This window comes from Sarcophilus harrisii, chromosome 1 (assembly GCF_902635505.1).
Source record: "Sarcophilus harrisii chromosome 1, mSarHar1.11, whole genome shotgun sequence".
NCBI lineage: Eukaryota > Metazoa > Chordata > Mammalia > Dasyuromorphia > Dasyuridae > Sarcophilus > Sarcophilus harrisii.
In genome coordinates, this window is record NC_045426.1 from 316884182 (window position 1) to 316897491 (window position 13310).

At 37.4% G+C, this 13310-nt stretch overlaps 1 protein-coding gene across 1 annotated transcript in view; it reads right to left on the reverse strand.

The window, feature by feature from the left end:
* The window catches only part of DNAI1 (dynein axonemal intermediate chain 1), a 251702-nt gene that overhangs the window by 149443 nt on the left and 88949 nt on the right, over positions 1 to 13310 (reverse strand). The window contains exons 9-10 of the mRNA XM_003761769.4: positions 10726 to 10860; positions 1247 to 1331 (exon numbers count right to left, since the gene is read on the reverse strand). Coding sequence (XP_003761817.1) covers positions 1247 to 1331; positions 10726 to 10860 — 220 coding nt within the window. The remainder of the gene's footprint in view (positions 1 to 1246; positions 1332 to 10725; positions 10861 to 13310) is intronic.

Consider the following 13310-nt stretch of genomic DNA (forward strand, 5'->3'; position numbering starts at 1 on the left):
TAAAGTCTAAAGGTCAAGCAGGACTTGAATGAATAGATATAGGAATACCTCCAACCTATCTGTTGATGGAGGTGGGAAGTCATAGGTGTTCAACATTGCATGTTTTCAGACTTTCTCAATGTATTGGTCTGTTGTCCAACTTTTTTCCTCTAAAAAATACTCTTTGGAGCAGTTAGGTGGTGGATAGAGCACCAGCCCTGAAGTCAGGAGGACCTGGGTTCAAATGTGACCTCAGACACTTACCACTTCCTAGCTGTATGACTCTAAGCAAGTCACTTAACCCCAATTGCCTCAGAAAAAAAAATACTCTTTGTTATATGGAATGGCTTCCTGGAAGTCAGAGGGAGGGATGCATGAGATGACTATGATAATGCAAAAAACCAGAAAATATCATTAAAAACTTACTTAAATTAAGAACTAAGTAGTTACCGAGTTATTTAATAACTAAGTAGTTGCTGAAGCTAGAGAGGCTTATAATAGCAACATCCTGGCGGAACAGTCCTAAGAATTCTCAATTCGCCATTCATCTCTGAAATGTGCTTTAAGGTTTCTATTTTTCACTATGCTTCAGGATTTCTCCAACCATTCCACAACATGACCTTTCTGCTTCTGCTGGCCAAACATCACTGTTCATACACATTATGTTCATGTTTCTCTTCAAGTCTCTGTTCATGATAGTCGTTTGGTACACCAGTGGTATCCAAATACAGAAGATCTGGACAGTGAGGCAGTAAACCATGACTTATTATCTGTGTAACTTTTGGAAGGTCATTCAATTTCCGAAGGCCTCAGTTTTCTTATCTATAAAATGAGAAGGCTGGACTAGGTGATCTTTGAAATTCCTTCCATTTCCAAGTCTAAGATCCAATGAGCTTTTCTCTTCTATTGACCAAGTAAATCTTTCAAGATTTAGTAATATCTTTCCTAATTACTCTAACGGCATCTATCCTTCTCTTCTCTGAATCCCTATGATTTTTTCATCAGTACTACTCATGTTGACATCTACAATTATATCTTCCTATATAATTTTTCTCTATATCAATCTCTCCCTCTCTCTCTCTTTCTTGCTTCTCAATTACAATGATATCATAAACTCTTGAGGGCTGGTGCTGTGTCTTCCTTTTCCTTACTTTACGATGTCTAACATGGGCCAATTACCCAGAAGGTACTCAGTATTCATTTGCTGACATGAAATGTGAGTATTCCCAAAAATAAGAGCTATACACTCTTGCAATGAGTACCATACCTTGGGCAATATCATCATACGTGTTCTGATTGACCATCCGTTCCACTATTTTGGCTGCTTGGGTCACCTTGGTTATGTCATCACTCTGTAGGAAAGAGAAACAAACAACAGATATATTAGTAAGGGGATATCTTATTATTACATTATTATTCATAATAATTTCTAAACATTTTCCTCTTGGAACACAAAATTGGGATTAGGCTCAACTGGTACCATTCAGATCAGCAGCATTAGGCTGGAAGTGATCATAGTTTCATCATTACTTACCTTCCCAGTTCTGCTGTGTTAATCTCTAAAGCAATTGGGACCACAACCTGGACCAAGAAACATTTAGGAAAGGATCTTCACACTGTGTGGTCTATAGATAAGAAGAGGATACCTAAGACTAAAAAATTGTAACTGGGTGCTTTTTCCAACGGCATAATCTCAACTGATCTCTTTCCTGCGCTCATTCTCACCAAATGCCCTCTCTTACTACTTTGTCTACTAACCCATCAAATGCCCTTCTCATTACCAACTATAATTCAGTTGCCACATATACCAGCTCCCTTTCAACTCTCTGGCACCTCTGAATATTCTTGTTAAAGTTCATATACCCTTTCATCTTGGCAGCAGCAAGAACACCCAAGGGCAATCAATGAATCTGTCAATTATCTATTAAGTGGCTACTACAGACAAACACAAGAAATAAAATGATCTCTTCTTACAATGAACGTCCATTCTAATGGGGAGATAATAAATACAGCTACACATATACCCAACATAAAGTTAATGAACAAACACATACATACACAAGTAGTTAAATATGAAGTCATTTAGGAGAAGAGATTGAACTAGCAATTGGGGGCATCAGAAAGACTTCATGTAGAAGACAGTTTCTGAGCAAAATCTTAAAGGAAGACAAGAGACTCCATGAAGTAGACATAAGGAAGGAATACATTCAGGAATGGGAAACAGTCAGTACAAAGGCACAGAGATGAGCAATAAGAATATCATAGAAGGAACATTACGAAAGAAAGGGAGAGATGGACAGAGACAGAGAGACAGAGGCAGAAAGAGACAGAGAGATAAAGATAAAGATAAATATCAGTATTAATAGAGAAAAGTCATACGGAAAGAAATAATTATAAATGTCAAAATGAGTGGTGCTGATGACAATAATATAGGAATTCAGAGAAGGGAAAGATAGATGTAGCTAGAATACTTGGGGGAGATTTTTGACTGGATCACAAAATAGGGAGAAGGAAAATGATGCACAGTAAGGCTGGAGAGATAGGGTGGGACCAAGCTGTCTAAAGTTTTAAAAGTTAGACAATTCATAATTTATCCTAAAGCCGAGTAGGAATTGGTTGAGTAGGGGAGTGACATGGTCAGAGCAGCCTCTCCTCTGATCTATATGGCATCATTTAAGCTTCCTTCTATATCCCAGATCCATAGCACCCCAGAACTATCTTTACTGAACTGAACTCATCATCAAGTCAGATGCTTAGAGACATTTAGTCCTATGCTCTGTGAATTGGAGCCTTAATCTCACAGCTTTTATAGCCTTTCACTTTAACTTGTAATTCAAAAGCATTATATAAGCAAGGATACAACAGGATTGGATATGGCTGAGACATACACACGGGAGAAAAGGGAAGTGGTCAGAGAGAGATGGCAGGTTTTGATAATTTTCACCACTGACATTCTGTGGAGTGCTAAGACAGCTCCAAAAAGAAACATTTCCATCCCCTAGGGCTAGCTTAGAATCTATTCTCTCCATGAAAACTTTTTATATCTGTCTCCTCTTTTCTCATATTCTTATAGCATTTTAATTTAGCATTTAATTATATATTGTCTTGTTTTCTACTTTCCTCTTTGTGTATTTTCTTTATGCTTTCTTCCCAGTTAGAAGATAAACAGTTCATAATTTACCCTGAATCTGAGTAGAAATTGGTTGAGTAGGGGAGTGATAAAACGGGGAATGGGCCTTTTCTGCTTCTTCTCTAACAACCATTCATAGGGTGGGGTAAAGCACAGGATAGATACTCAAGAAACATTGGTCGATAAAGTAAGCCAAAGATGACATGAGAATAAATATAGAAGTCAAGATTGGAGGAGATGTAGAACAGTCTGTTCCAGTGGAAATTAGGAGGTTTTGCCAGATTCAAAAAGAAGGCTAACTTAGGGGAAAAAAAAGAAGAAGAAGAAAGAAGAAGAAGGAAGGAGAAGGAAGGAGAAGGAAGGAGAAGAAGAAGAAGAAGGACATCTAAGAAATGAGCTATCCTGCAAATCTTGTAAAAATGGACTTTTTGATAAGTCATATACAACAACAGTTCCTTCAGGAAAGTCCTTGTCCAGTGTTTCCCTGTGGCATGAAGGTGACCCTGGAGTTCTGAAGTTGAAGATCTATTAAGGTCATATGATTAAGCTGGAATGGGAGAAGGAAGGGAAGGGAATAAGCATTTATTAAGTGCTTTTTAAAGTATTGGGCACTATTAAATGCTGTATAGATATGAGCTCAGTTGCAGGATTCTTTGTCCAGGTCTGGTGTCAGATTATATCTCATTCACCCAGAGATCAGCTGAGCCAACTACAGAGAAGCTCTTCACTAGAAGGTTGTCCATTAAATGATAAATTTCATTTCATTAAAGTAGTGGCTCTTTCCCCTTTTTGTGTCCTGGACCTCTTTCACAGTCTGGTAAAGTCTATGGACCCCTTCTCAAAATGTTTTTAAATACACAAAATAAAATTCATAGGCTTACAAAATATAAATTCAATCTTATATCATGATTATGTGTACCAGAAATTTCCAACTTTTAATTTATGCTATCAATTTCTGATTATTTTAATGTGAATCATGAAATTCTTTTTTTTACTTTTTTAAATCATGAAATTCTCATAAATTTTTTTTCTTTTCTCTATGGCTTCTGAGCAAGGATAAAAGGGGCTTTTTCTATTAAGAGATTCCTAGATCATAGGTGTTAGATGACCATCAGTCTGCCAACTAGTATTTTTACAAAGCACCTATTATGTGCTAGGCCCAGTGCTGATTGGCTGGTGTCACTTTTTTTTTTTTAACCCCTGGATACTTTCCAATAAGAGAAAGAGGTCACAACATGAAGCAGTCCTCTTACTACCACATGATCAAGACCCCTTTTCCTGAAACACCAATGGTCAGCTAAGAGGAGACTTCTTTGAAAAAATTGTTTCAAAATTTCCTTGAATAAGTATTTCAGAGTTTCCCATGGCTAGGACAACTAGGAAATCAAACTCCCTTTTCCACAGGTCTCCTGGGTCCCAAGTCAAGATTCACCTTCCACATTGGCACAAAGAATTTAATTGCTTTTGCAAAATCTCATCTACCCATAGGTGGTACAGTGGATTAGAACACCAGCCCTGAAGTCAGGAGGACCTGAGTTAAAATCTGGCCTCAGATACTTAATACTTCCTGGCTGTGTGACCCTGAGCAAGTCACTTAATCCCAAATGCCACAGCAAAAAAAAAAAAAAAAATCTCTTCTACCCAAGTCTAATTTCCCTTGTTGTGACTGAAATATTGTACATGGGCTTATCTACCCTGTTTCCTTGGGCAAAAACCTCTCAATAAAGACTTTATTCCCCTCCCCCCCCCCCACAGGACAGGAAGAAGATATTTCTCTTCTCAAATTTAAGATTATATATAAATATATGTTTACATAAATATACATATACACATAAATATTTCTTTAAAAGAATTTTCACTACTTTTAGAGAGAGAGAAGGTATTGAACTTCCCAAGAGAGAAGAAGTTCAATATAGAGAGCCATCTACAAATAGGTGGATGGGAAAAGCAATGCACAGTTAAATTTTGAACCATTAAAATCCTTCTGCTCCCAAATCTCTCTCATCCAGAAATTTCCCTTGTTGTCCCCATTTATCTCTATTCTTTACATTAAGGCATAATTAACCTATTAAAATCCAAATCCTCTTAGGAAGGTTAAAATGGGAAGCAACCACAAATTATTAACATTTGAGTGGTAGTTATGATATCTCAATTGCAAAAGACACATTGATAGAAGAAGGCAAGGACATAAAATATAGTGGTTTTGAACTCTGGGTAATTGGGAGACAATAGAAGAACACTGGACACTCATAGGCTAGGAAGTCCAGGAAATTGAAAAGTGGGAAGGTGCCAAGAGTAACAATTTAATCTACTTCACATTTTGCTGAAGGTTACACCTCCTTCTAAACCTAGAGAATGGAAGGCTGAAAAGCAGGACCAAGCCAAGTGAAAAGCAGAGGTAGAGAGAGAAGAAATGATACTGATCACATCTGTATATCCATCCATGCCTCAATTGGAAAAGGATAGAGTAGATCGTATATAAAAAGGCTAATGGAACTGTTGATTCCTAACTCTTGGACAACAAGTTAGCTTATGGTTGGTAGAAAGATGCTCAGACACCACCCCACCTAGATTGAATAGTTTGCCATTTAAAAAACCTGCAAGATGAGGATTTTCCTACTAAATTTCCCGCCAAAAGTAAATAAAGTTCATTATATATTGCTTTGAAAATGAATGTTTTGAATATACTACTAATAGAAATCATTCTTTTTGGTAGTAGGTACCAGAGTGTTGATTGGGAAACTCCTGCTACGTCAAAACAGAAAATATAAGAAAAAAGAAAATAAATGTTTTTATTTTGTCGTAATAAAACTATCAGTATTTATCTTTTTTTTTTTTTTTTTTTTTTTTTTTTTAGAGACAATTGGGGGTTAAGTGACTTGCCCAGAATCACACAGCCAGAACATGTTAAGTGTCTGAGAGCATATTTGAACTCAGGTCCTCCTGACTTCAGGGCTGGTGCTCTATCCACTATACCAACTAAGTGCCCCCAGTAGTTATCTTTTAGTGACAAACTATTCCAATTAAAATGGTACTTGGTTAATTGTTTCCTTTCTCAGATGGATTCTTTTAATAAACACTGATCAATTATTGGTCACATTTAAGGTATTCTAAAGAATACAAAAATATATAAATTACAGTAATTACCCCCAAAGAAACAGTCTGACAGAGGAGACAAAATATGAATAGAGTGTACCTGGCAGGTACCATAAGGGAGACTGATGAAGGCCACAAGAGAGGACATATGTGATATGGCAAACTCAATACTTCTGAGTCTGAACTCATCACCACCCCCCTCACTCCCCTCCCCTGACCCCCTCCTTCATGTTCCTATTTCTCTTGCTGGCACCACCATTCTTAGACAGCCACCAATTAGGCTTGAGTCATCTTTGCCTCTTTTCTTTCCTTTAGCCCCCTGCCAGCTAAGCAGTTGCCAAGTCCTGTTGATTCTGTCTTGGCAATATTTCTTGCATCCATTACATTACCACCTTTCCACTCACACTGCCAACACAGCTAGTTCAGGCTCTAATTACCTATCACCTGGTCTATTGTAATAGTTTCCTAACTAATTCCTCTGCTCCCAGGTTTTCCCCATTAATGGAATAAGCTGTCCAATAGACATTTTAAACTCAACGTGCTCAAAATGAAACTTATTCTTTCTCTGCCCTTCCTCCTACCATCCTCCTAGTTCCTCAGGATTTCAATAGAGGTATCATCCTCAACTCTTTTCCACTGCTCATCCCCCATATATAATTTGTTGCTGTCAGTTTTATCTTTGTAATATGTCTTGAATATATCCCTTTTTGTCCTCCAACACTGCCATAACTTTGGTAAAATCCCGTGCCTAGACTATTACAATAGCCTTCTTGTGGGTCTCCTATGTCAAATCCATTCCTGCTCCAATCCCATCCTCTATTCAGTCATTAAAGGGATTTCCCTAAAACAGGTCTGACCACTCCACTCTCCTACTCAATAAAATCCAATTGCCTCCAAAATCAAATGCAAAATGTTGTTTGGCGTTCAAAGCCCTTTTTAATCTAGCACCCTCCTCTCTTTCTAGTCTTCTTACACCTAACATAAACAAAGGAAAATACTAGATTTGAAGGCCACAATTCCAAAATGTTAAGTCCATTTTGGGTTTGGTTCTGTTCCTTAGCAAAAAGTCACCACTGATTTTTCTGGGGAAGGCAATCAAAAAGATAATCTCATTTGTATACCATTCTGAATAGATGTAAGTTGTAAGTCCTGCCAAATCCTGTACCTGAATGATTCTGATCATTCTAGCATATATAATCATTCCAGAGAGAATGTTAATGCTTAAGAAACCAATTATTCCCTTTTCAAATCTTTCATGAAACAGTGCCCATGGTCTCTTAGCTGAATCTATTTACTGCATCCATGCAGGAAATGATCTCTTGCATCTGGGTTTGATGCACTAGTCCCTTTCCCTCTATTAATTCTATAGTTGGTAATGATAAAAAGAAAGAAATTAATTTACAGATAAAACATGTGTTCCTGACTATTTTTTCCCCACAAACCTCTGCAAGTCCTGAAGTCTATGTTCTAATGTTAGAAGGTTGGTGTGTGGTTATTCAGTCCTCATTTATTTGAGAAACATCTCTCTCCCTAAAGGCCTGTATTGTGATGCAGAAAGGATCAGTTCCCATTTTTGGTCCCAAGGCATTTCTGTAAGCTGAGAAATGAAATGGATCACTGTAACAAAGATTATATATTCCCAATAGGGATGAAGTGATCTTTGGGAGTTGTGTTCCTGGTTATCAATTTAACTTCAAGTAAATGATTTTTAAAAAAATCATAATCAGAAAAGCAAACACATAGTTACATAATAAAAATTCTTTTTTGAATCCTATAAAGTAGGCAGAAAAGGACTAAATAAAGTGATTAGGCAAGAGGTCCTAAAATACTCTAAAATGAACATAACATTCTCTGCTATAACATTAATTTCACCTAAAATTAATATGCTGTTATAATCAAATTGAAACATTTAACTAACAACAGTAATTTTGTTTGCCTTTTGGAAATTTATGAAATCTTCTGGGCAATATTATTTTTTATTCAATAAATTTCCCTTTTGCAGAAGAATCATTCTATATATATGTATATGCAAATATACATACATGTATATAAACATATGTGTTTATTTGTATGTATATATGCGTGTGTGCATCTTCACTTAATTGTAGCCTTCTTGGGGAAGAAGGAATGGGAAAAAAAGTAAAAAGTGCACAGTAGAGAACAAAAGAAAACGTATCAGGAAGCAAAGAGAAGATGGACAGCTCTGAACATAATGTGTAGTATTTATTATATAAGCTTTCCTGAAATGGAAATTTATTGCTTTATAGTTTGAATCTTCTCTTATGTTCTGCTGTGCATATGGCAATGTTCTTTTTTTTCTTTTCCTATTTTATCTTTGTTTAAAATAAATTAAAAAATTTTTAAAAGAATCATTCAAAAGCATTCCATTAACCTAGGTGCTCAACAATGTTTCTAGGTGTTGATAATAGTGGCAGTGTTTGTTGCACTGAAGAGTATTTTTCTAAGTAAGGAGAGCCAGCATTTCTTTTCCTGACCTTGCTCCTATATCAGTTTATTGAAAACTACAAGTACACTGCTCATCAGCAGACCAAATAAAGGCTGTCAAGAAACAGGTAAGTGCTGTTAAGTCTCTTTGTTGATGGCTATCTGAACACTTTACTTTTCATTGGGAAGCCAGAAACATAATTACCAGGTCATTAGCCCAGACTTTCCAAAAGGAGCTCAGTCACAAAGATTGCCAAAAACAACTCCAGCTTTCTATGTCCCAGTCATCAAGAGAAGAATGTATAGTGGGATGCTTAATTTGCAATGAGTAAGGAGAAAAGAGAATTTAAATAAGGAATGGCAAGAACCCATATTAAAGCCCCAAATCACCCCCATTTGCTCTCTTAATATATTCCAAATCTCTCCCAAACACTCAGAAATCAACAGTAAATAAATTGAAAATGAAGGCCATCAGTAAAGGCTATTGAGAATGCTTCAATATCACAGTAAATATTACCACTACAGGTGCATAGCAGCTATTAAGCTGACGGTCTCCAAATGCAGAGAAAAGGGGTCTTAGATACAGTAAGGACTATGACAATCCCCTGTACATACAACTGAGCTTTGAGTCTTTAATCAAGGAGTATTTGTTAAGCACCTACTATATGCCAGGCAATGTGCCAGGCACTAGAGCTTCACTTAAATATATGCAACTTGATTTTCCACAAATTAAACTGAACAAAATATTAAATTATCTGAAATTAAGCATGCAAATTTATAAATTGTGTCCTTCATTGCCTTCCTTACTTTAGGGGAGTCTCTACTTACTCCTGACTCTGGGTACAGGGTCTCTGGGCGACTCCACTGGGATGGATTGATTACTCTGTTCTGCTCTCTCGTTCCCCGTAGTTGTAAATCCCTGCTGGCCCCAACACTTGTCCCCTTCTAATGGAACTCCAAAAAGTAGAACACTAGAGTAAGTATACAAGTCTCTCTGTGGCTTTCTTCAGGGAAGGGCATTTTAAAAAATATTGCTAATCTTATTTCCAGCACTTTTCCTTTAGTAAAATGTATTCAAAAACTCAACAGAGATTATGATGTTCCATCCCTAAAGATTTAAAGGAAGTTAGGATCCTGCCCTGAGCCTTAGTCCTTGAGTAGACCACAGTCAGTCTCTAGGGCTGGGACATCAGCTCCTACTCTCAGAGTCCATGAAGTTGATTTAGTTTTCTATCACAAGGCTCTTTCCTTTTTCTCCTCTTACAAACTTCAGGCCCCGAACCAGCTTGGCTACCTGTGTTGAGCGGGTTGCTATTGCTTCTGGGCTCTTTGTTATGGCATCTGCATCCCTTTTCCTATTCTTCCTCCTGTGGCTAAACAATTCAGATTAAAGGGTACATTTCTGAGGGTTTATTCAATAAGGAAAAACCAGTTGGGTCCACAGAGTGGCCCTGTAACAGGTTGTTGCTTATCCTTTGTTCTCAAAGAGGTGACCTCCATGATGTCATGGAGGTGATGCTGTGACATGCAAGTGAATTGGATTTGAGTAAGAGAAGGCTGGGCAAGGTCACCTGCCTCAGTTTCCCCTCTGGAGTCTTCTGGGTCCAGGGACAAGGAATAGATCAGGACAACTGGAGATAACTCTGGATGCCATGGGACCTTGGCCTTCTTAAACTTAGGTCTTCAATAGGTCTCAGTTTAACTGAGACTGCACCCATTTGGTGATTAAGGTTAGGTAGCAATTGAGGCAAAGAATCTCCTCTTTCACCTCGTCCAAAATAAATATAAATGAATAAATAAATAAATCTGAGAGAGAAAGACCCTCAGGGTTTCTGACCAAAGCAGAACTGACTGCTATTTACATTCAATCTGAGTTAATCAGGACCCAAATGATCACCAATGGAGGCTTGATCTAGGACCTAGGTGGCCAATGATATAATCAGATTAATTTGGTTGATTGTTTTGTCTGTGACTGCCCCAGTATCTCCTTTTTGAGCATTGTTGAACCAAAGGAGAAAAAGACAAAGTGAAAAGCATCAGGAAAAAATGGAAGGATTTGAGTCCTGCCACAGCACCTGGGATTCCATGGATGCCTTCTTCCTCTCCTTCATCTTCCCAACTTTTTTAGCCACTGGGCCTTTCCCCTTCTCCTTCTCCTTGCTCTTTTCTTGCTTCTCCAGATCTTCCATGTATGCATCATAGATCTCCCACTGAACAAGATGGAAGGAAGAGAAATATTACACATAGAGCAAAATGTAATTTTAAAATAACCTTAGAACTGGGATTTCCTCATTAAGTGAACCAAGTGTCATTTAGTACCATTCAGTTGGAGTCAGGCACTAACCACTTTTAAATCACCTGGTCCCATCAGTAGGTAACAAGAAATGGTATAAATTATCTCACAGTAGCAAAACATTTTTTAAAGCTCTCATTCTCTTTGGTAATTTATAGAACTCTGAATGTGATGATTTAAAAATAAAAATCCTTTCCTGAGAGGAATCAGACAGACACTCCTAGCTTAGCCTTCTTGGTCTGTGTTAGAAAATTCTATTACTAACTATATTTTTCAGCAAGGCCCCTGAAACTCAGATCTAAAAGTGGGGTGGGAGAAAAAGAAAATAAATTAGAAAGGAGGTCAGTGTCATTAGATAGAACAATGGCTTTGGAGTCACAAGATACAATTTCAAATCCCTGTTCTGTTGCCTTTACCTCAGTATGATCTTGGCCAATCACTTCTTTCTGAAACTCAGTTTCCTCAGCTGTAATAATAACAATATTTAAAGAGTACTTTAAGGTTTTTAGCCTTGCAACAACCCTAAGAAATGCTATTTCATCCCCATTTTACAGATGAGGAAACTGAAGGAGAGGTGAAGTGACTTCTAGATGCGAGGTGTTCCTAGCTAATTAGCATCTATAAGATGAGGAGATAGGACTAGACCATTTTTAGATTCCCTTGTAGTTCTAACAATTCTGTGAGTCATCAAATGGTATATATATCACAGAGTAGCAGGGCCATGCTTGCAGATGATGGTAAATGATGAAATATGCAGCTCAAGAGCTAGTGAATTTCTCTGCAGTGATAACCCAACATTGGTTATATGCTACAAGAATAACACAGGCTGGGGACACTGCATGGAACAGCAGCAGCAGCAAATCACGGATTATCTTCATGGAAGTCTATTGTTTGGGAGGCTAGACTCTTGCTTTCCTGCAGCCCTTCTGAATTCATGCTGCCTTTGTAATTATTCTGACTCTCTCTTCCCTAAGAGCCCTGGTAGGAAAAGTTAGGGAGAGAGAGAGAAAAGAGGAAGGGAAATACAATACTTCTGAGGACAGAAGGATTAGGTCTTTATTCATTTATTTATCAGTTCACATATTGATTCTTTCACGTATTTATCTATGCATTCGTTCATTTACTTATATATTGGTTGGTTTGTGTGGTCTGTTTGTCTGTCTGTCTACCTACCTACATAGGAGAGTGGATCTTTTGATCTTGCCATAGACGTGATCTTACTCTAATATCCTCAGAGCCCTAACCTTTGTTTCCAATCTGGGCTGGTTTTTACCTCCTTAGATCTTCTCCTTATCAATGCTGAATTGCATGCTGAAGCCCAGAGACAGAGCTCACATCAGTTCAGAGCTACTAGGCTTAAGCTCAGTATTACATTGAACCAGGATCACAAGGGATCAGCTAAAGAGATAAAAATGAGTGACTCTGTACAGCATTCTACAGCTTTACTGTACATTCTCTCCTTTGATATTTACAATAAAGTGAAGTAGGATTGTTGGAGCTACTGTATTTATTTTATAGATGAGGAAACTGAAGTTTAGAGAGGTCAAATGAGTTGCCCATGGCTACACAGCAAGTAAGCTTTGAAAGCAAGACTCAAATTCGAGTCTCTCATTCTAATTCTAGGTTTTTAATATATTATATATATATATATATATATATATATATATATAATTATTGATTTTATCATTGTTGGGAAAATGGGAAGGCTGAGGCAAGTTTAAAAGGTGCACAATTTTGGAGATCTCTAACCCCAAAGGATTAATAAGCCATTACCAGATATACTTCCTTTTAATTCAGTTCTTTCTCTGGCATATGTATTTTCATGTGATGTTATTGTTGAGTTCTGTCTGACTCTGACCCCATGGACCATAGCATACTGGACCTTCCTATCCTTCACTATCTCTTGAAGTCTGTCCAAGCTTATCTTCATTGTTTCTATGACACTTTCTATCCATCTCATCTTATGCTATCTCCTTTTCTTTATCCTTTAATTTTATATGTATTCATTAACAATAATCTTTAAAATTTTATCTCTTTTTGTTTTTTTTGGAAAGAATTGTTTTGAACCAGCAAAAGGATCTGAGAAATCAGTTTTCTGAGCTAAACTCTCCCCACCATCATACATTTAATTTCAGATCCTCATTTTGATGGCCTTTTCTGAAATCCTACTCCCTACATTTTAAAAATATTGATTACCAGCCAAAATGACTTGGAATCAAATTGTTGAGGTCTCCAAATGTTGAGGTGTAGACCACATGTTGAGGTCTACATTTGGGGTACCTAAATGAAATTAGGGTTTAGTTAGGTCTAGTGGCAGGTTTGGGGTACAGGGAGTCAAACAGAGTTCCCCTGCAACCCCCTTAGATT